Source organism: Halichoerus grypus, chromosome 13 (assembly GCF_964656455.1).
Source record: "Halichoerus grypus chromosome 13, mHalGry1.hap1.1, whole genome shotgun sequence".
In the NCBI taxonomy this organism is placed as follows: domain Eukaryota; kingdom Metazoa; phylum Chordata; class Mammalia; order Carnivora; family Phocidae; genus Halichoerus; species Halichoerus grypus.
Genome location: NC_135724.1, coordinates 66,977,356 through 66,997,455, shown reverse-complemented (window position 1 = coordinate 66,997,455; position 20,100 = coordinate 66,977,356). Strand labels below are relative to the sequence as shown.

Sequence of the window (20,100 nt, the reverse complement as noted above, 5' to 3'; positions counted from 1 at the left end):
AGATCTTCTACAAGGGAGCACAGCCTAAGCTGAGGCAGGGAGAGGGACACAGCCCAAAGGCCAGTCCACGGGCACAGTTCCGTAGCGCTGACCAAGCTCTGGCGCTCACAGCAGCCCCGAGACTGGCAGGCATGGGTGTGTGTGCTGTGTTGAGACGCCACTGCCTTACACGGGCTTCTCAGGGCATCATCTTGTTTCATTTTCCTAGACAACCCAGCTGAGCCACAGCTGCCCCTTTTTGCAGATGGGGTAACTGATATGGGGTCACCGGCCCAAGGCCACTGGTAAGTCAGGGGTGGGGCAAAGGTAGGGGACCAGGGGCTTGGAGCCCCAGCAGACACACCTAAGTGGAGCCCTAAGGCCCCTTCTCTAAACTCCACATCACCACCAAACGCCCGTCCAAGGCTGGGCTAACCAAGCAGCCGGACATGGGCACAGCACCATCCTTCCCCCAGGAGCCTGGGGGCAAAGCTCACCGCTTAGAGGGATCTGTCAGGATGTCCAGAAGGCTCTTCATCTTACTCAGGTCCTTTTTTCTGTCTGGGACAGAGAGGGGCCACTAAGACACGTGCCTGGGGTATTCCCTACCCCCCCACCCCCAAACACGCTGTGCCCCCTGCCCCGGCCGCACCTTCGTTCTTATCGATCTTGTTGATCATACGGCGCAGGGGCTCGATGTACTTGGACAGTTGCTTCAGCTTGTCTAGATACTGCTGCTCCTCGGCCTGGCTAGAGCCAGCTGGGCTCATGACCGAGCTGGGATTCACTGCAGGATACAACGTGGTGAGCACGGCTCCAGCCCACAAGGCCGGGCTCTCTGCAAACCCTCAAGGTGAGGGCTTCTAGAGCTCACCCACCCCATTACAAGCGGAGGCCTCCAGAGGGTGAGGGGCGAACCTCAGCACCTCGACCTGCAGGGCTGTGTGGCTTACACGATGGGTTCTGGTCCTCGGATCACACCCACTCCGAGCCTGACTTACCGGGGGTGTTTAAAGGTCCAGGGGAGGGGACGCTGAAGTTCTGCGGGGTGCGGGCTGTCACTGGACTCTGGGAGGGCTGTGGTGAGGGGCTCGGCAGGAAGCTACTGGGGGAAGGCGCAGGCCCGGAGCTGCAGCAAAGCAAAAGCAGGTGCACCTGTGAGCTGGGGCACAAGGTGGGGCCCGCCCTGGGAGCCAGGTGGGGAGGGCCACCCCGGCCAGGCCTACCTGACGTTGGAGCTGGGCTGCGAGCTGGGCTGGCCAGGCTGCGGGGACGGCTGGGGGGGAGGGGGCATCGACTGTGGGGTCTGCACCTGCTGGCCCGGTGACGGCGAAGACAGCATGGTGAGGCTGTTCTGGCTGACCTGGAAGTGGAGGGGGCTCAGCCTGCTCGCCTGCCACACGCTCTCACTCCTGCGGCGGCCTGGCTCCCCCCGCCCCACCCTCGTCTCACAAACCCCATCTGCACACAGACGCGCCCTCACCCTCTCAGCCTCACCCGAACACCCTTTCTTTCAGAACACCCTGCCCCACGAATACCAACACGGGCACAGACCCCCACCCCGAGGATCCACACAAACAAGTCCACGATGACTGAGCTGCTGGCAGGAAGGCCAGGCTGGGCAGCTCTTGCTCCTTGGCGGGGAGACCATGAAGTCCACAGGCTTCTGGGCTGGGACAGGACATCCCCATGTTTCTGTTTGACAGGTGGGGAGCCAGAGAAGGCCTATGGCCTTGGATGGTGCCGCCTGGCCTTCCCGGCCTGTGTCGTTCTCCTCTGTGTGCCAGTGAGGACCCCGCTCTGTGACAGAGGGGACCATCTTTCCATATGCTTCCATGAGCCCCCTCAGCTCTCAGGCCACAGTGAGGGGCTGTCTCATGTTTAATGGGAGCAAAGTGGCCTCTGTGTCAGCCCGTGCCAGCATGTGGGGCCTGAGGATCCTCAGTCTGGTGGCTGAGCAGCCTGCCCTTGACTGGCAGAGTGAGCCCCACAGAGCTGCCTCGCCCAGGACATGGCAATGGTGGCCTAAGGGCCCGGCCAGGACCAGCCCTGCCAGCTTCAGGGCTTCCAAGGGTCAGCGGAGGCGGCTTCTCCCACACCCTAGTCAAGCTCCTACATGCTGAGCGCCCCCTCAGAGCCTGCTTCCTGGAGCCTAGCCCACACCCCTCCCCCCACCAACTCTTGGACCGTGCAGTTCTGCAGACCAACTCTGGCGCTTCTCCCAGGGCACTCCAGACCCTGGTGCCATCTGGGGCCATGGCTTCACGCCTCCCTCCCACACACTCCTCTGCCATGGGAGCAGGGGTGGGGGTGGGGGGCAGGAACATGCAAGCTCAGGCCTCCAGCTGCTGGGCCCAGTTGCTCTACCAAGTGAAGCAAAATGGTCCCAGGTGATTCACACTGTTGCCAGCAAGGGTAGAAACGGGGCCTGTGGCAGCTTAGTTTGCTGAGCCAAACTGAGTACAGCACGCTTCTCCTCGGCAGGACTTGCCTTCACAGTGCTGGGCTACGTGGAGTCCCAGGGTGGGCAGCATGCCCCCTGCACTGGAAAAGAGGCTCTAGAATCCACCCAAGTACCAACAAACCCCCAGGACTAGGAAGGTGAACAGGCCATCTCAGAAGAGCCCATGCTGAGAAGCAGACAGCGCCAAGGAGGGCGAACCACAGGCCTTGGGCCTCCACACCCTGGGCCCAGCGGGCTAGGCCTGGGAACTCTCCCTGGGGTGGTTTCCTGCGAAGCCCCTGCTGTCACCTCCCTTTGCCGTCTCCCGGACCTGCTGCCACACACTGCCCTCCACTCCCTGAAGCTGCCTCTTGACACGCCCTCTTCCTGCCTGAGCTCAAACCTCCTCCCCTGGCCTCTCCCTGATGGCACGGCCCTCACCTGCCCCCACCTGCCCCCACCTGCCCCTGGGAGGAGGCCCAGCCTTAGGGGCAGGTGTCCCTTCTAGAAGGTGCTTGGCTCTTGTCTGTGGTCTAAAGCTAGTGCTTCTCTGAAGGGAAATGAGGCATGTGAGGGCACCACGGCCAGCACGAAGCCACTGCAATGGGAAGGCCACTGCACAGTTCACTTCCCACCTAAATGTCCGAAGCTGTATTTTAAAAGGCACCCTCAGCACTCTGACCACGGGGGAACAGGGCACACTTTCCCCACACCCTCTGCTTCTGGGTTCCATGGAGCCACTGAACACACATGGCTCCCCTGGGCATCAGAGTCCGCTGGACACAGGCAAGAGCGGCCTGCCCAGGCCCGGGGCCCAAGCTCAGTGCTTCTGCTTCCTCCTGCGAGCCTGTCTCTTATGTCCAGCCATGGACTCCCCCGGCCACTCTCCAGGCCACCACAGGAAACCCCTAGGCCTTCGACATCCAATCCAGATCTCTTTACATCTGACAAGTCCTCTGGAAAAAATGCCTGATTCAGTTGGCAGCAAACATACTCCCCTTCTCAGGCCTTCAGGATGCCCTCCCAAGTCAGCCCAAGGCTTCCAGGCCTCCCAAATCCTGAGACGCCACAGACACACGCAGGACGAGGAGCTGCAACCCAAAGGCCTCTGTCAAGAAAGAAATGGCCAACCAAGGCGGCTAATGAGATAGAACTCCCCCCGCCCCGCCACGGTCTTCAGGTTTCTGTCCCGTCCAGCTGGCTGCTGGGGCAGAGGGGAGAACCGCTGCCCCAGCTCTGCATTTTCCCTCCCTGGGCGTGTTCTGCCAGAGGCACAGGCATGTCTGTCACAGTGGCCAGAACACGCCACGTGACACTAACACTGCGCCTTCCCGCTGTCACCAGCCTATCACATAGGGGAAGTGGGAATTAAGAGGGAAGTGACTTGCTCAAGGTCACACGGCTAGCAGAGGAGTTCAGGCATCTCGGCACCATCTACTCTCCTAGGGAGCAAGGACATGTGTCTGGGAAGAGACCCTGCACAACAGCCTGAAGGGAAGACGGGGAGAAGGCAAGGTTCAAGCAGAGGGGACACAGCCTGAGCACAGGTGGGTGGCAGGGCCAGGCTGCTGGGCTGCAGGGCAGCAAGCCTCATCTGGGGAGCTAAGTGCTATGCAGAAACCTCAGAGGAGGCTGGTGGCACCATACCCTCTAGCCCTCTCGGGACCACCACACCCACCAGACATTCCCAGATCTGCCCCATCCTCCTGGCTCCTGTACATGACATGTCCCCAGGAGTCTCTCTCCAGAGCAAAGAGGAATATGGACCCCACCGTGGCACCACCTGCTTACAGTGCCAGGGACCCCATGTCACCCTTGGACTCCTATGCAGGGCACTGCGTCCAGCATAGAGTCCTGCTGTCATGGGTGTTGGGTCATGAAGTGCTCTCCACAATATGAAGATGCAGCCATGGGACATGCCGCAGGGCTGGGGGCAGAGAAGTGGCTGAGATGAGAGCCCACCCAGCCCTCCGTGCCACCTCGGTTAACGGACCCACTGTCCTGCCGCACAAACTTGCTCATCTAGCGAGCTCTGTCAGAGGCCTTTCTACCAGCAGATTCCAGCCACTTCTGCCTCCTACTATGCCATGACTACCAAAAGGGAGGCCAATGCCAAAGAACTCACACTCCAGTCAGCGAGAAACTGCTATTGGCAATCTGGGGTAACTCTTAGGGGTCAGGAGGCAGGAAGGGTTACAATAACCATGCTGCCCAATGGCAACGCCCCGGCCTCAGGAAGGCCCGTGCCACTGTCTCGGTGGCGTGTGGTGGCGTGGCGCAGGGCCTGGGGCCGGCAGCCCGTGGCCGCCTTGCACAGACTGCCCAGCTCACGGGCGGCAATGGTGGCGCAGACAGGCCTTCGGGGAAGGGCGGGATTGTCTGCTAGGGTTACAGATGCGGCTGCCTGACAAGAGAAACGGCGCTTTACAGTTTTGGCAAATCTGGGGTGCTCACAACAAACCCGCTAAAATGGAAAGCCCATTCGACTAGGGAACCTTCTTACCATTTTATTCTCAAGAGTCCTAGAAAAGGGCCTGGCCCACGGAACGCACAACAGGACAATTTGTTAGACAAGTGACTACGCCATGGAAGAATTCCAGATGCCATCCAGTAATGGAGAGCCAGCAATTCACCTCTCTGAAAAACTGTGACGTACACAGAAGTCTTTATACACCCAGGAAGGAGCGCATGTAGTAACTTCTGCACTCCACACAGTAAACTCTAGAACGGCACGGTGCTACAGAACTTCCCACCACGACAGACTGACTTGTTCTATGATCTGTGCCGTCCCGTATAGGAGCCACCGGCTTCCCCATGGCGCCCCTGGGCACTTGATATGTAACTGAACTTCAACTTAAGGAACTGAATTTTTAGTTTTGTGTAATTTTAACTAATTTAAATGTAAACACCTGCATACGGCTGATGGTTATGTAGTATCGACAGCACAGCTCAAGAAAGCAAAACTCTCCGCTTACCTTTGATTTCATTTTACCACAAAAAAGACACCACCATAACTATTTAGAAGGCTAAACTTTTTAAATTTTTTTAAAAAGTAAACTCTACCCCCAACGTAGGGCTTGAACTCATGACCCTGAGATCAAGAGTCACACGCTCTACCAACGGAGCCAGCCAGGCGCCCCTAAAACATTAAACTTTTTCAAAAGAAAAGTTAGCTCCCATCTTCTCCAGCAAATGAAAATAACTAGAACTATCCAAAATACTGAAATGAAAATAAACCCAGGTATTTATTCATATACACTCAAGAAACACAAGCTGGGTTTGGCTCATGTGAGGTTGGTCCGTCACGCTGAGGATCACAGTGAAGGAAGTCACCGGTGATTACAATGTGCCTCACAAAGGTGGTCCTCTTCAGAGGACCCCAAGCTTTCCGGGAGCCCTTGGGTGCTGCCCCATAAATACCTGTGCTGAGGGCTATCTGCCCAAAGGGGTAGAGCTTGACTGGGCGGCAGCTGGGGGGTGGTGGGCAGGAACTGGGCTCCTACTTGCACCCCATCTCAGGCCAAGGCTGTGGTGATCATCTTGAGGTCAGAGGGAAAACAAAGTGATCCCGCCAAAGAAACACAGTGCGTGGGCGAGTGCAGAGGGGTGTGCCACCTCTGAGACAGGGAGCGCCCATGGGTGAGGGGTGTTTGGGGCTCGGGGCAGCCTGGCCTAAATGTCCCAGCCCACAACACTGAGGCCTGTGTAGGCATCAAGAGTCCACTGGAGCTTCCATGAATGCTGCCTCCAGACCCTCTCTGTCCTGGTGGCTGCACTCCTTCAACAAACCTCTGATCTGCTGATGGGCCCACAGAGCCCTCAGGGCCCGACCTCATGGGCCATGGGGGTGGTTCTGGGAGACTAGGCTCTGGGGACAGACTCTGAAAGAGAGCACTCCACCAGAGTCACTATGAGAAGTTGACCATCATTAAAACAGAAGAGTCCACATAAGCCGGCTCGTAGCATCTCTCCTTCTTAGGAGTCAAAGTGCCTGATCAAAATGCCTCTGAGGGCCTGAACTCAAACCATCCTCCTCTCCTCAGGCTTTCAGGGAACTGGTTTCCTTCTGTAAGGACAATCATGGCGGGGCAGGCAAGGGAAGCCTGGCACTCTGTACCCCCCAGGTACACCTCTATAAGGATGCAAGTCAGGTCTGTTCTAAGCATACAAGATGACTGCAGACTCCAGAACTCCAGCATGCTCTGGAACTGCTCTCCTCATCCACATATACTTCTAGGAGCATAAAGGTGGCAAGGCAGGCTGAGCACAGCTGTGAGTCTGGGCCTGGCTTGTGTTGATGGGAGCCCGGTGGTCTCCCGTGGCCTTGGCACCCTAGCTCTGGGCTCCGAGTCGGGGAATGGAGCCTGCACTTGGTCCCTGGAGAGCAGGGTCTGCATGCACTCACAAGTGTTAAGATGAAACCAACTAAAACAGCAGGGCCAGGATCAGAAAGGAAGCAGATCCGAGAAAAACCCAAACGAAAACCTCTGTCACAGGAGGCTTGTGAGCTGGTCTCTGAGACCAGGGTGGCACGGATGGCCATTCAGTCCCTACGGCAGGTGTGCCAGGGACAGGGCTCTGAAGCAGGACAAGGGCCTGCTCTTCCAAGAAGCCTCTGGCATCACATGCGTGTTCCATACTCATACCCACTGGTCACATGCACTGGGCACTGGGGGGTGACACAAGCAGTGGCAGATGCCAACCTGCTGGGCTGGGGAGGGGATGCTCCTACAGCCACACAACAAAAACCTGCCAGGGTGGGAGGCCAGGAGGCCACTCTCCCGGTGTCAGCCAAAACTCAGGCACAGTCCCATAGAGCCCACCAGGCCGTCAGACACAAAGTGGGACATTGGTGGGGTGTGTGAGCACTCATAGGGTACTCTGGGAAACACGCCTGTCCTCCCCTGGAGGGCCCACTGCCCGCACTGAGCGTGGGGCCGAAAGCAAGTGTCCCTGGGACTGGCTCTCTGGCCTGTGGTCAGCTGGAGCAACGGTGAACAGTGTCCATTTACAACCAGCGCTGCCTTCAGAGGAGCTCCTGCTGGCAACTCAATAGCACCCCTTCCAGAGGAAGAAAGGCCTTGAGAAGTCAGTCAGGTGGTATGAGAGAGGTGGAGACTTTTTTCAGGAAAAAATAAAAGTAATAAGGAATGAAAAGCTTAAATCTAATCTGCTACTGACTGTTTTTCTTGTAACTGAGACCTCCTGAGAGGGAAAGTTCATTTTCTTTTAATCACAAATCCTAACGGAAAACACATCGGTAGCGTTTACTGGATCACACGAGCCGCACAGCCAACAACCAGCAACTCCTTCCATTCATTCTCACGAGCAGCTATGCTCACTACTCCCAACACCCATCTACCCAGAAAGGATTCAAAGTCCACCCTGCAGGCTACAGGCCTGCTCCCCCGCAGGTCACTGGGCAACAGGGCCTGGGGAAGAGGAGACCGAGGTCCGAGTAGTGCAACAAGGCTCAGTGCAAGATCACTGTACAGCAGCCGGGTTACCTGCACACACATCAGGGAAGTGTGCCTTGGAGGACAAGTCCCTGTAACTTGAGAACTGTAGTTAAATTTCCATATACTAACAGAATAGAAGGTTAAGAGACAAAAGCCTAGGCATTTTTGGAAATGGAGACACATTCTGTTCTGGATTTATCTACAGTCACAGGTAAAGTTTAGGGGAGAAAAGGGGAGAAAAGGAAGTTTAGTGCAGTTCTCTTGTCGTGTTCTAGTAAATCCCACGATGGGTGATGATGACATCACTTTTCATTTACACAAGTTATGTCAGATAAAACAGAGCCTGGGCTCAGGGCTCATTGATTTTCCTGGAACACCAAAACACTAACCTTTACCCCAGCTTGAGAGCTGTAGTCACCCATCAGGCTCACAGCACTGGTGAGCGTGACGGGGCACCTCTCTTCTGCTCTGTCTGGGAGGGCAGACCTGAGAGACGAGGCATGGAGGGCTGTGTGCTCGGGCCCCCTGCCCCCAGCGCTTTTCTCACAGAACCACCAGAACCTGGCCATGCATCAGGACACGCGTTATCAGTAACCGCAAAAAACTGGAAATCATTTCAGGGTCCAAGAACAAGACAGTAATTAAGGACAGCAGAATACATTCATAAGCACTCAGTGTAAAGTAACACTGACTGACCAGACGTCTCCCCTCCTCGGCACCAGCAGGAGCGGGGGGGGTCTGTGGAAAAATCACGAGGCCCGATCCCTAACCCCAAACACCAACAAGAATCTGGCCGCTACTGGGAAAGGCCGGGCAAGGCCTACTCTGCCCCATCAACATCCAGTACGCAGAGGGTGGGCATGGAGGGCCTCAGCTACATGTCTCTGCACAGAGGGCCAGCCCTGGCAGCCAGCCGGCGAGCGGCCGCAGCACAAGCCTGTGCGGTCTGCTGGTGCTCTTCTGTTCCCGTGCACCGCCCGCCAGCCCTGTGCTCCGAGCCGAGGCAAGGCTGAGACCCCAGCGCTACCCTCTCCCACACGTGTTCTCAGAGAAGGAGGGAAGGGGGAAGATGGAGGGTGTCTGAAGAGAGGTGGGCGGGCTCCGATAGGACCAAGGCGAGCTGGCCAGCTCGAGGACCCCCAGGACTGGCTCCCAGACTGCCCCTGATCCAACCAGGCCCCTCACCGGAGGGTGCCTGACATCTAGCTCCACGCACAGGTGGACAGGCACCTGCCAGCAACTATGGAAGCCCTTGGCCGCGAAGGCCCTCACCTGCACTCCGGAGCCCACGATCTGGGAGGCCTGTGCTGTCGGTACCGCCGTCTGCTGCTGCACCTGGGGCTGCACCTGCTGCACCTGGGGCTGCACCTGCGGCTGCTGCACCACCATCGGAGTTCGCACCTGAGACAGGACGGGAGAAGGCGATCTGGACACTACTTCTGCGGGAGCTCTGAATCTTGAAGATTTTCATGAGAAGGGACGGGATCGTCATGACTTCACTGGCTCTGATGTCACCTTGCTGACCTTACCCATATCTCATTAGAAGTGTCCCATCCCAGCCTGGCTCTGAGCCGAGCCCCACCTCCCCTAACTACGATGAGCAGCATGGCCCTCCCACTGGGGTGTCACCGTACAGCCACCCCTACCATCTACTGCTGCAAACAAAGCGATGGTTCCCAAGGCCAAGTGCAAAGCCCAGCCTGCTCGACTTCTGGGCCAAGCACACTCATGGTCTGCAAGAGCCCCATTTAAAGCCCCTACTCCTCAAATGAAACCGGGGCTGGTCCCCAGGTGACAGGTGTGACCATACCTTGCTTCTCACGACCCGCCCCAGCCTTCCAGCCTGGCCCCGTGGGCCTCCCATTTACCCGCCACTCAGTCCAAGCATGGCCCATCCCCACCCCACTCAATGAATCAAAAACAGCAAAGTCCACGAAAACCAAGGAAATGAGCTGAAAAAAACTATTAAAATGGCCCCTTGACACAGCTCCCCCTGACTTGACGCCAATATTGTGTCCTCTGTATAAATGTCACTGACTGTATTTGCTTTGTACAGCGATGCATAATAAGACCGACAATAACACTATTTTCTGTTAATACCCTTCCTCACAAATATGGTAACAACAGGGATCTTTGCGCAGAACGTAACTCTGAGCAGTTAGCAAACCACTGTGGACGCTCAGGGAGGCCGCACACCCTCCCTCACAGCGGGAACACGCGTGCTGCTGACCACCTGATCACCAAGTCTTACAACGCCACGGCCGCTGCTGGAATCAGGCAGGCTGCTCGGAAGAACACTGCTGCCCAGCAGCAGGGACGCTTCTGTGCGGGGTACAGCAGCTCTTGGAACGCACGCTCCCTTGCCAAGCTGGGTGCAGAGGCCAGCACGGGTAAGAGCCACCCGCGTCCCAGTGCTGGAAGAGGACATGCTGGCCCTAGCCCCGGAGCCCCGGAAACAGCTGCCGGCCACGGGTACTCACGAGCTTCAGCTGTGGCTGGGCATACAGCATCTGTCCGGGGAGGGCCGGAGCCTGGGACACCAGAGGCTGTGTCTGTGACTGCGGCGGGAGCTGCGATGGCTGGTTCTGAGCAACCGGTGGCTGCTGCGGTGGCGGTGGCGGCTGGTGGTGCTGCGGGTGGTGCATGGGCTGCAGCTGCTGGGGCAGGGCCTGCGAGGGGGGAGGCTGCGGCTGCTGCATCGGCGGCTGCTGGAGCGGCGGCTGGGCCTGCAAAGCTTGCTGTTGCTGCTGTTGCTGCAGCTGCAGCTGTGCCATCCGCTGTAGCTGCTGCTGTTGCTGTATCTACGGGCAGAAGGAGCCGGACTCGGTCACCCCGCCCGCCTCTGGGCCCGGGGAGCCTGCCTGGGCTGCCTCACAGGGCACCGAGGACACGCCGAGTGTGTGCCTGTGCCCTGGCCATCGGACGCTGGCTGCATCTGAGTCTGAGAGAGTGGAGGTGCGAGGGAAGGACCCAGAGGGTTTTAGGAAGGGTTACGTGGAGGTGCAGCCCCACAGAAGCTGGGGGTAAGCGCTCGGGTGGCTGCCGACCTCTGAGGCCTCCCCGGGGATGCTTGTCTGGTCACTAGAGTGGGCAGCAGCACGAGCCTTGGGAAGACAGCCAACATCCGCTATCCAGGATGAGGAGGAAAAGTGGGACCAAGGCCCACGGTCAGCTCTGGGGGAGGGGGCCTCCAAGACCCAGGAGGGGGGCCGCTGGGAAATGGAGGCAGCAAGCCAAGGCCTGGGAAGGGTGGGCAAGTGGGAGAGGTCCCCTCAGGTCTTCCCTCCCTCACCCAAGAGCAGACCTGACGATGGATGCTTAATACGTCTAGATGCTGCCTGCCAACCACGGGAGGAAGAAAACAGTTTCTTCTAAGCAGAGCTTCTAATGTGACACTGCCATTCCCCCACGGGAGAGATGAGGTCCGGTCAGAGCTGTGTCCAGACACCAAAACACTCAGAGACAAAACTGGAGGCATGCAAGTGCTCAACAGAAACACGCTCACAGGACGGCTCAGGCATTCCTGCACCTTGGCGTGCTCTTCTCACTTCTTGCTTCGGTTAACTCCTACACGAATCGCTTGCACCCGGAAGCCTTCATGGATCCAGGGCCCCCCACCCCCTGCACACAGTAGGCCCGCGGCCAGACACCAAGCCTGACAGAGAGGCCCTCCTCGTGCCATCCCAGTGCCCTCCTGACAAGTTGGGGCCTCTCTCTCCTCCTGATCCTGGGCTCTGCGGGAAGCCCCCAGCGGAGGAAGCCGGGGCACCGGGCGTCAGGAGGCGCTGTGGCCGCCTCCGACCCAGCCCTGTGGCTGGTGCGTGTCCAGGGCTCCAGGACCACAGGGTTCGGGCGGGGGGGAGGGGAGGGGGCTGAGCACGGGAGCCGGGGCACCTAGTACCTGCTGCTGGTTTTGATGATGCAATTTAATCAGGTGTTGCTGCTGCTGCTGCTGCTGCTGGAGCTGCTGCTGCTGCTGCTGCACCACCGCCTGGAACTGCTGCTGCATGGCATTCTGCTGGGCCTGGAACTGCTGCTGCTGCTGCTGCTGCTGCTGTTGCTGCTGCTGCTGCTGCAGCGCCACCTGCTGCTGCTGGAACTGCTGCTGCTGCTGCTGCAGCGCCACCTGCTGGAGCTGCAGCTGGGCTGCAGGCAGAGCGGCGAGTCAGGCGGGGCGCGGCGGCGCGCGGGGACGGAGGGCACGCGCCCGAAGCGCCCACAGGCGCCGGACGCCGGCGCCCCGGTCAGGAGAGCCCCACGGGGGCGCCGGCCGCAGCGTCTGTGTTCATTACGGAACGTACTATTCGGAATTTCTCTCTGACAACAGAGAGGAGAGAAAAGGGCCCACTAAGTCTTTCCAGTGGCCAAGAGGCCCAGCCTCTGGCAACCACTGGGCTACTTTCTGTCTCTATGCAGTTGCCTATAATGGACATTTATCAGTGGCATCTCACAGTATGTGGTCTTTGTGACTGGCTTCTTTTGTTTAGAGTAATATCTACAAGGGTCACCCCTGTTGCACGTGCCTTTCATTTCTCTTTATCTCCTAACGGTGTTCCAAGATTTGGATACATTTTGTTTAACCACCCATCAGCTGATGGACATCTGGACTGTTTTCCACCTTTTGGTGGTTATGGGTCATGCTGATATGAGCAAACATTTACAAGATTTTTTGTGGTTCAGTTTCTTCTGGGGTGATGAAAATGTTCTAACATTGACTGTGGTGTTCAAATCTTGCACAACTCTGTGAATATGCTTAAAAATCACTGAACATGGGGCGCCTGGGTGGCTCAGTCGGTTAAGCGTCCCCCTTCGGCTCAGGTCATGATCTCGGGGTCCTGGGATTGAGCCCCGCCTGGGGCTCCCTGCTCAGCAGGGAGCCTGCTTCTCCCTCTCCCTCTGCCTACCACTCCCCCGGCTTGTGCACGCGCTCTCAAAGAAATAAATAAAATCTTTAAAAAAAAAAAAATCACTGAATGTTGCACTTTAAATGGGTGAACCACAAGAATGTGAATTATATTTCAGTAAATTTGTTATTTAAAAAAAGGAAATAATCCAGAGAGATCCTTTGTACACTTCACCCAGTTTCCCCAACGGTATCATTTTGTAAAATTATAACATCATAACACAATCAGAATGTGCGCTCATATGTGTGGGTGTGTGTATAAAGTTCTATACAATTTCCTCACCTGGGTAGATTCAGCCACTACTGGACTCAAGTTATTGAACAGCTCCAACACCACAGGGATCCCCCAGCACCACCTGGCGTCACCCCCTTCAGCACCCCGGGGAACCACTAAGGTGCCCTCTGTTTCTAATATTTTGTCACTTCAAAAATGTTATGTAAGTGGGGGCTCTATAAGATGACTGGCTTTTTCATTTAGCTTGATTCCCTGAAGACCATCCAGGATGTAATGAATATCAGTAGCTCTTGCCTTTTCACTGCCAAGTCATATTCCATGATACAGGTATCTCTGTTCAACCATTCATACCATAAAGGACATTTGGAAGTGATCGCAGATTTGGGCTATCATAATGCTGCCATGAACATTCGTGTACAGGTTTTTGTGGGACTGTAAGTTTTCATGTCTCTGGGATAGATGCCCAAGAGTGCAACTGCAGAGTTGTATGTTTAATTTTTAAAGAAGCTGAACCATTTTACATTCCCACCAGCATTGTATGAGTGATCCAGTTTCTTCTCATCCTTGCCAGCATTTGGGAGTGTTATTTTAGCCATTCTGCTGGTGTATGAATTTTTAAATTTATCTTTTCGTTACAGATTTCTCTTTGATGGAGAGAAGATACTGTGTGTATGGCAGCCTACTCTGAGAGTGTTGAGGCTTGCTTTATGGTTTATTCTTGTAAGTATATTTGTTCCATCCACATGCCTAGATGATGACGCTGTTCCAATCTTCGCTAAATGCATCCCCTGTCGTCTGCGTAACTATCAATAACTGAGAAGAGGAGCTGCCCGATACAGCTTTCATTTTAAAATCTTTCCGTATCTTATATTCTAGGTGGGTTTCTTGTAAAGATAATACAGCTGTACTGTTGCCTTTCATTTACACTCAATCTCACATTTCCTATCTTTTAGCAGGAAAGTTCTGTCTACTCACATATATTGCAATTACTTGTATTTCTCAACTTATTTCCTTTTCTAAGCTTCTTTCCCTCCATTTTTTTGTTTTCCAGCTTTACTGAGATAGAACTGACAAATTTTTTCCTCCTTTTCTGAATTTTATATATATGTGTATATATATGTGTGCGTGTGGTTTTTTTTTTTTTTAGAGATTTAATTTTCAAGTAATCTCTACAGTCAACACGGAGCTCGAACCCACAACCTTGAGATTAAGAGTTACACGCTCCACCGACAACCAGCCAGGCGCCTTCTGGATTATATTTTTGTTGGATGGTTGAGCTGAATTTTGCATGTCGTTTGGATTTTTGGTTTTTTCTTATTCTCCTTTTTCCTACTGGTTTGGGATTTACAAACTATTTCTATTGTTTTGGCAATTGCTTTCTCTTTTTCCTTTTCCTTTTTTAAAGCAATTATTTTTTCAATTTCATCATGCATATTTAACTGACCAAAGTATAAAATATACCCATATATTTTTTAAAGATTTTATTTATTTATTTGACAGAGAGAGAGACAGCAAGAGAGGGAACACAAGCAGAGGGAGTGGGAGAGATAGAAGCAGGCCTCCCGCTGAGCAGGGAGATGGATGTGGGGCTTCATCCCAGGACCCTGGGATCATGACCTGAGCTGAAGGCAGACGCTTAACGACTGAGCCACCCAGGCGCCCCAAATATACCCATATTTTAATCTCTTTCCCAAATACAAGAACCTCAGAACACTCTTTTTTAAAGTAGGTTCCACATGCACATGATAGACCTGGTATCTATCCTTGGATACACTTCCTGACTTCTATTTAGTTTGGTCCCTGTTTATCTTCTTACACCCACATAGCACACTTACATTAAGAGGCAGGACAGTGGGGCGCCTGGGTGGCTCAGTTGGTTAAGTGTCTGCCTTTGGCTCAGGTGATGATCTCGGGGTCCTGGGATCGAGCTCTGCATTGGGCTCCCTGCTCAGCGGGGAGCCTGCTTCTCCCTCTCCCTCTGCTCCTCCCTCCCCACTCATGCTCCACCCCCCAATAAATAAATAAAATCTTTAAAAAATAATAAATTAAAAAAAATAATAATAATAAATTAAAAAAAAAAGGGCAGGACAGGGTGCGTGGGTGGCTCAGTTGGTTAAGTGACTGCCTTCAGCTCAGGTCATGATCCTGGAGTCCTAGGATCGAGTCCCGCATCGGACTCCCAGCTCGGCGGGGAGTCTGCTTCTCCCTCTGACCCACCCCCCCTCATGCTCTCTCTGTCTCATTCCTTCTCTCTCAAATAAATAAATAAAATCTTCAAAAAAAAAAAAAAAGGGCAGGACAAAATAATGGCTGGAGTACAGCCTCTGACCCGGACTGCCTGCACTCAAATCCCAACTCTGTCACTGCTCTGTGCCTCAGTCTCCTCAGCTGTGGAAAAGAGACAATAATAGTACCTACACACACTAAGAATTAAAAATCTGTTATAGATAAAACACTCAAAATAGTGCTTGCAATGTAGCATGTCTGTATAGTTAGCTGGGAGCATTATTATTTTACAAAGGTGATTTTTGTTTATAAACCACCAAGGATTCTCAACCTTGTCCCAATGAATATTTTGGGACAGACAATTCTATGTTGTGGGGCGCTGTCCTGCATACTTAAGAGGTTTAGCAGCATCTCTGGCTTCTACGCTAGATGCCAGGAGCAACCCCACAGTTGTAACATCCAAAATGTTTCCAAACATTGCCAAATATCCCCCAGGGTACAAAATAGATGAGAATCACTGGTTTAGATTTACACACGCTCGCTACCTTACATAAAAAAAACGTTTCTTCTCCCATTTTACATCTGACATCACAGGAAGGATGGTCTGAGAGGTAAGAGGAAATGGTGAGCAAATAAAAAACCTTTTAGGGACGCCTGGGTGGCTCAGTCGGTTGGGCATCTGCCTTCAGCTCGGGTCGTGATCTCCAGGTCCTGGGGACTGAGTCCTGCATCGGGCTCCCTGCTCAGCGGGGAACCTGCTGCTCCCTCTGCCTGCCACTACCCCTGCTTGTGTGTTCTCTTTCTGACAAAAAATGAAAATCTTAAAAAAAATTTTTTAAATAAATAAATAAAAATAAAAAACCTTTTAGTGAAGGTCTCTTGGGCTTTGTTTATTGAAAATGTCTGCTTCCCCCGAAGCCTTGGGAGTTTTGCTGGCACACAACTGTGGTCAGCAGCTCTATCCCCAGGGCTCTGACAACCTCCTACTCTCTTCTGGACACCATCACCAAGTCCACTGAGTCTACTTCTTGCTCCTTTCTAGAAACTGGCTATTTCTAAGATATTCCTCTGGCCTTTGGTGTTCTGTGGTTTCCCCCAAAATAGGTTAAGGCATGGATGCCTTATTCATCCTGCACAGGACCACGGGGCTTTTCTAGCCACCATCTCCTCATATACCGGTGTGCTTCTGTTCTCTCCACTTGGTCCTTTTATTAGTTGTTAGACTCTGATTTTATCCTCTGCATTTCTTTGGGGGGCGGGGGGAGGGACAGAGACTCTTAAGCAGACTCCATGCCCAGCGTGGAGTCCGACATGGGGCTTGATCTAATGATCCTGAGATCATGACCTGAGCCAGCCAGGTGCCCCTTATCCTCTGCATTTCTTACCCTCCTATTTTCCATGTCCCCTTCTCTGGGCTCCATTCTAGATCATTTCTTCAAATGTTGTCTCCAGTCCACAAATTCTTTCTTCAGTTGTATCTTATCTGTTGTTCATTCATTTCCACTTTCTAGTTTCAATAATCATATTTCTCGTTTCTACAAGTTCTACTTGGTTCCTTCTCAAAGCTGCTTGGTCACTCCACCAGGTATCACAGTGCCTGTTCATTTGAAATTCCATCCTTGATTTCTTTAATCAGGCCAAGCCCATAGCTAGCAATGGTTATGTGTGTGGTCCCTGGGCATCTCCACATCTGTTTATTGTTTCTATTCCTCCTCATGGTGTCTCTGCTTTCTTTCAGGCCTGCTGCTCTTTGATTGTGTGCTCACTGCTTGACCTTAATCTGCAATTCCCACAGGCCTAAACTGGGGGCACTGTCCTCCAATCTGCCCTTGCTTCTGGGGGAGCTAGAGATGTCAAAGGCCCCAGCACAAATCCCACTAGACAGAGGGATGCCAGACTTACTTTCCCCAATCTTGCAGTGGGCCAAGGCACAGCAGGCAAATCGCCCTACCTTCTGCTGGCCCAACAATCCAATGCAGCTAGGATCTAGTTGTCTAGAAGGAGGACAGTTCCTCAGCATCCAGTCTGTCAAAGAGCCAGAAATAGGCCTTATTTTCAAAGTTGGTTTTATAGGCACATGATATAAAATTCACTGAGGAACAGAAATGTAGAGTGAAAAGTAAGTCTCCCTTCTAATGCTGTATTCAAGCCCCCGGCCTCACTTAGTCAGTGGTTTGTTTCCATGACTGATCCAGGGCACCCAGAGACTATCACAGCTTGCCCTGGACTATCCTTTAAGAACCTTTGCAAAACCTCTGACCCAGGCCCTGTCCTGAAGCTGCCTTAATCACACAGTGGCATTTGGAGAAACTGTCAGAAGGGAGTAACAAATTCCCAAAGGGCCACAACACCTACTTCAGCTAGACCAAGCAGGCAAGAGGGCCAAGGCAGAGAGGGAGGGACTCTGAAAGGCAGCAGTGGGACATGAAAGTAGAGAACCCACATCAACCTACACAGAAGACCAGGTCCCTCAGAAGCTGAAAACAGGATGTGGGCCAAGGTCAGATTGGGGAGGGTGTGGGCAGGATGCCCAAGCTTTGCCACTGAACTGACGAAGTCTTAGGAGTGAGACCACAAGGCAAATAATGGTAGCATTCTAAACTCATACACTTTAAAACTATTTTTTATTATAAAATATAAGTGTGTGATTTAAAAAAAAAAAAAAAAGGTTCAACCAGAGCATAACATAAAAAAAGAGCCAGAACTGGTACTTCTCCTGGGCATCCTTCCATAAGCCGGCCCGCACATGTGTCGGGTATGCTACTAGAGAAGAGGGGACACAACAGCTGGAGATGAACAATCAAGCGAAGAGATGAGTATCAGATGGCAAGACATCAGTAAGAAGAGAATGATGATCCAAAAAGGAAGGGGATGCCTGGGGATGGAGGGTTCTGGTGCAGCAGTGGGTGGGCATGAGGTTGCACATGACCTCTGCGAAGAGCAAAGTGATGCTCCCACAGGAAACTCAACACAAAGAACGGGGGTGCTCGGGCTCAACCCCAGCTCTAGCGGGCAAAGCAGACGCAGGGACACTGCCCTCTTCGGAGGGTTACTATGAGCGATGCGTGAGAAAAATACATTGAAACATCACAACCTGTACATGAATCATGGTCGCAGCACCTTTATTTGTAACAGCCCAAACCTGGAAACAACCCAACGTCCTTCAAGGGCGAATGGATAAGTAAACCATGGTATACCCCGTCCATAGAATACAATTCAGCAACGAACAGGAATGATTTACTGATGCAACTTGGAGAATCTCGAAGGCATTACACTGAGTGAAAAAAAGCCAGTCTCAAAATGTCAAACATTGCGCGATTCCACTGATGTAACATTTGCAAAGTGACATAATTATAGCAACGTGGAATAGATCAGTGGTTGCGAGGACTTGAAGTTGGAAGGAGGGTGGGATTATTAAGAGATAACACAACAGCTTGCTACTGGTGATGGAACAGTCCTGCATGCTGACTGTGGTGGTGATACCACACGTGATAAAATCTCACGGAACTATACGCACGTCAGCTCGTGAGCAAGAATGCTTGTAAAAACTGGTGATGTCTGAAAAAAGGCCACCTGAGTTGGCAGCACCGTCGCAACGTTCATTTCTCAGTTTTGACAATGTACTTAAACTTAGAGGTTAGCATCGGGGAAGTTGGGTGAAGGGCACATGGGCACTCTATATGGCCATTCTGCAACTTCCTGTGACTCTTTGACTATTTCAAAAAATACATACAAAAAAATAAATGCAAAGGGGAGAAAAGTACCAAAGCACTTTTCAGTACTGAAGTGCACTCTGAGTGCTGAATCACTGCTTATGAAAATCAAAGGGCCAATAAGACAGGCCCCGGAAAGAAGAGGGAGACCCACGCCACACACTCCCAGCTGGAGCAGCTGCATGGAGGGGCCAAGGGGCTGGGTCCTGCAAAGAAGTGCAAAGAGGGCGAGGTACCTCCTTTAGGGAAGGGAAGCCTGGCCACGGGGCAAGGGCAGCATTGGAAGGAATGGCTCCCGAGATGGGGGCCTTCTGGGCGCTGTGGGGTGCTGACAGCACTGCTTTGTGGGTGACAACAGCCTGAGACATGACTGTGTCTATTTCAGCTACAAAACACAACCCTTTGGATGGAGTCCCAGACTACTCCAATCTCCTCTGGGTCCTCCACTCCTGCTCAGAGGTAGGAGGAGGGCCTCGGTGTCACTTAACCCTTCTGATAGCCCGAAGAAGGTTTGGAACTTTTTCTCTCCATACACAACAAAGATAAAAAGACAGAGCTACTTGGGAGTTTCTCCAAGCTTTTCTCAATACCATCCTAAGCAAAGGAATAAAATGCACATCACCTGCAAAGAAAGTGGCAGGCTCTCAGAGAAGCATGGTACTCACTCTGTGGTGCTGCTGTAGACACAACGGCCATGCCGTGGGGGGCCATCCCCGAGGTGCCTGGGGGGGGCTGCCCTGAGAGCGGCATCGGCTGCCCCATGGTGCCAAGGCCACCCATCCCGCCCAGAGACTGTCCTGGGCCCCGAGAAGGCATGCCGATTCCAGCTGCTCCCGCAGCAGGCCCACCAGTCAGGCTCTGTAGCGCATTCATAGGGTCTGTGGGAACACAAGGGCACAGCGTCTCAGCCGAGTGCCTGCTGAACGGCAAGGCTCCGAAGGCTATGAGGCCTCACAGAGCACACACTTCCTCCCACCTGCAGGCACGACTCCCTCAAAGCCCCAAGCGGTGAACGGCCAGAGTCATGGGAGCCTTTGGGCCCACAATTGCCCATCACACCCCAGGAGCCCAAATGCCAGTGTGTATGTCTTTGCTCCTGGATCATGAGCCCTCCTGGGCAGGGAACACATCTCAAACCCTAG

At 53.5% G+C, this 20,100-nt stretch overlaps 1 protein-coding gene across 6 annotated transcripts in view; it reads right to left on the bottom strand.

Annotated features, from left to right (window-relative positions):
- Nucleotides 1–20,100, bottom strand: part of MED15 (mediator complex subunit 15) — a 63,744-nt gene that overhangs the window by 3,695 nt on the left and 39,949 nt on the right. For 4 of the 6 annotated variants that reach the window (XM_078060672.1, XM_078060674.1, XM_036104292.2 and 1 more), the window contains 9 exons: nucleotides 19,624–19,836; nucleotides 17,148–17,270; nucleotides 11,783–12,027; nucleotides 10,362–10,682; nucleotides 9,154–9,282; nucleotides 1,206–1,342; nucleotides 981–1,108; nucleotides 632–766; nucleotides 477–540 (listed from right to left, as the gene is read on the bottom strand). In XM_078060672.1, the coding sequence (XP_077916798.1) occupies nucleotides 477–540; nucleotides 632–766; nucleotides 981–1,108; nucleotides 1,206–1,342; nucleotides 9,154–9,282; nucleotides 10,362–10,682; nucleotides 11,783–12,027; nucleotides 17,148–17,270; nucleotides 19,624–19,836 (1,495 nt within the window). The remainder of the gene's footprint in view (nucleotides 1–476; nucleotides 541–631; nucleotides 767–980; nucleotides 1,109–1,205; nucleotides 1,343–9,153; nucleotides 9,283–10,361; nucleotides 10,683–11,782; nucleotides 12,028–17,147; nucleotides 17,271–19,623; nucleotides 19,837–20,100) is intronic. The other 2 variants (XM_078060673.1, XM_036104294.2) reach the window with 1 other exon arrangement.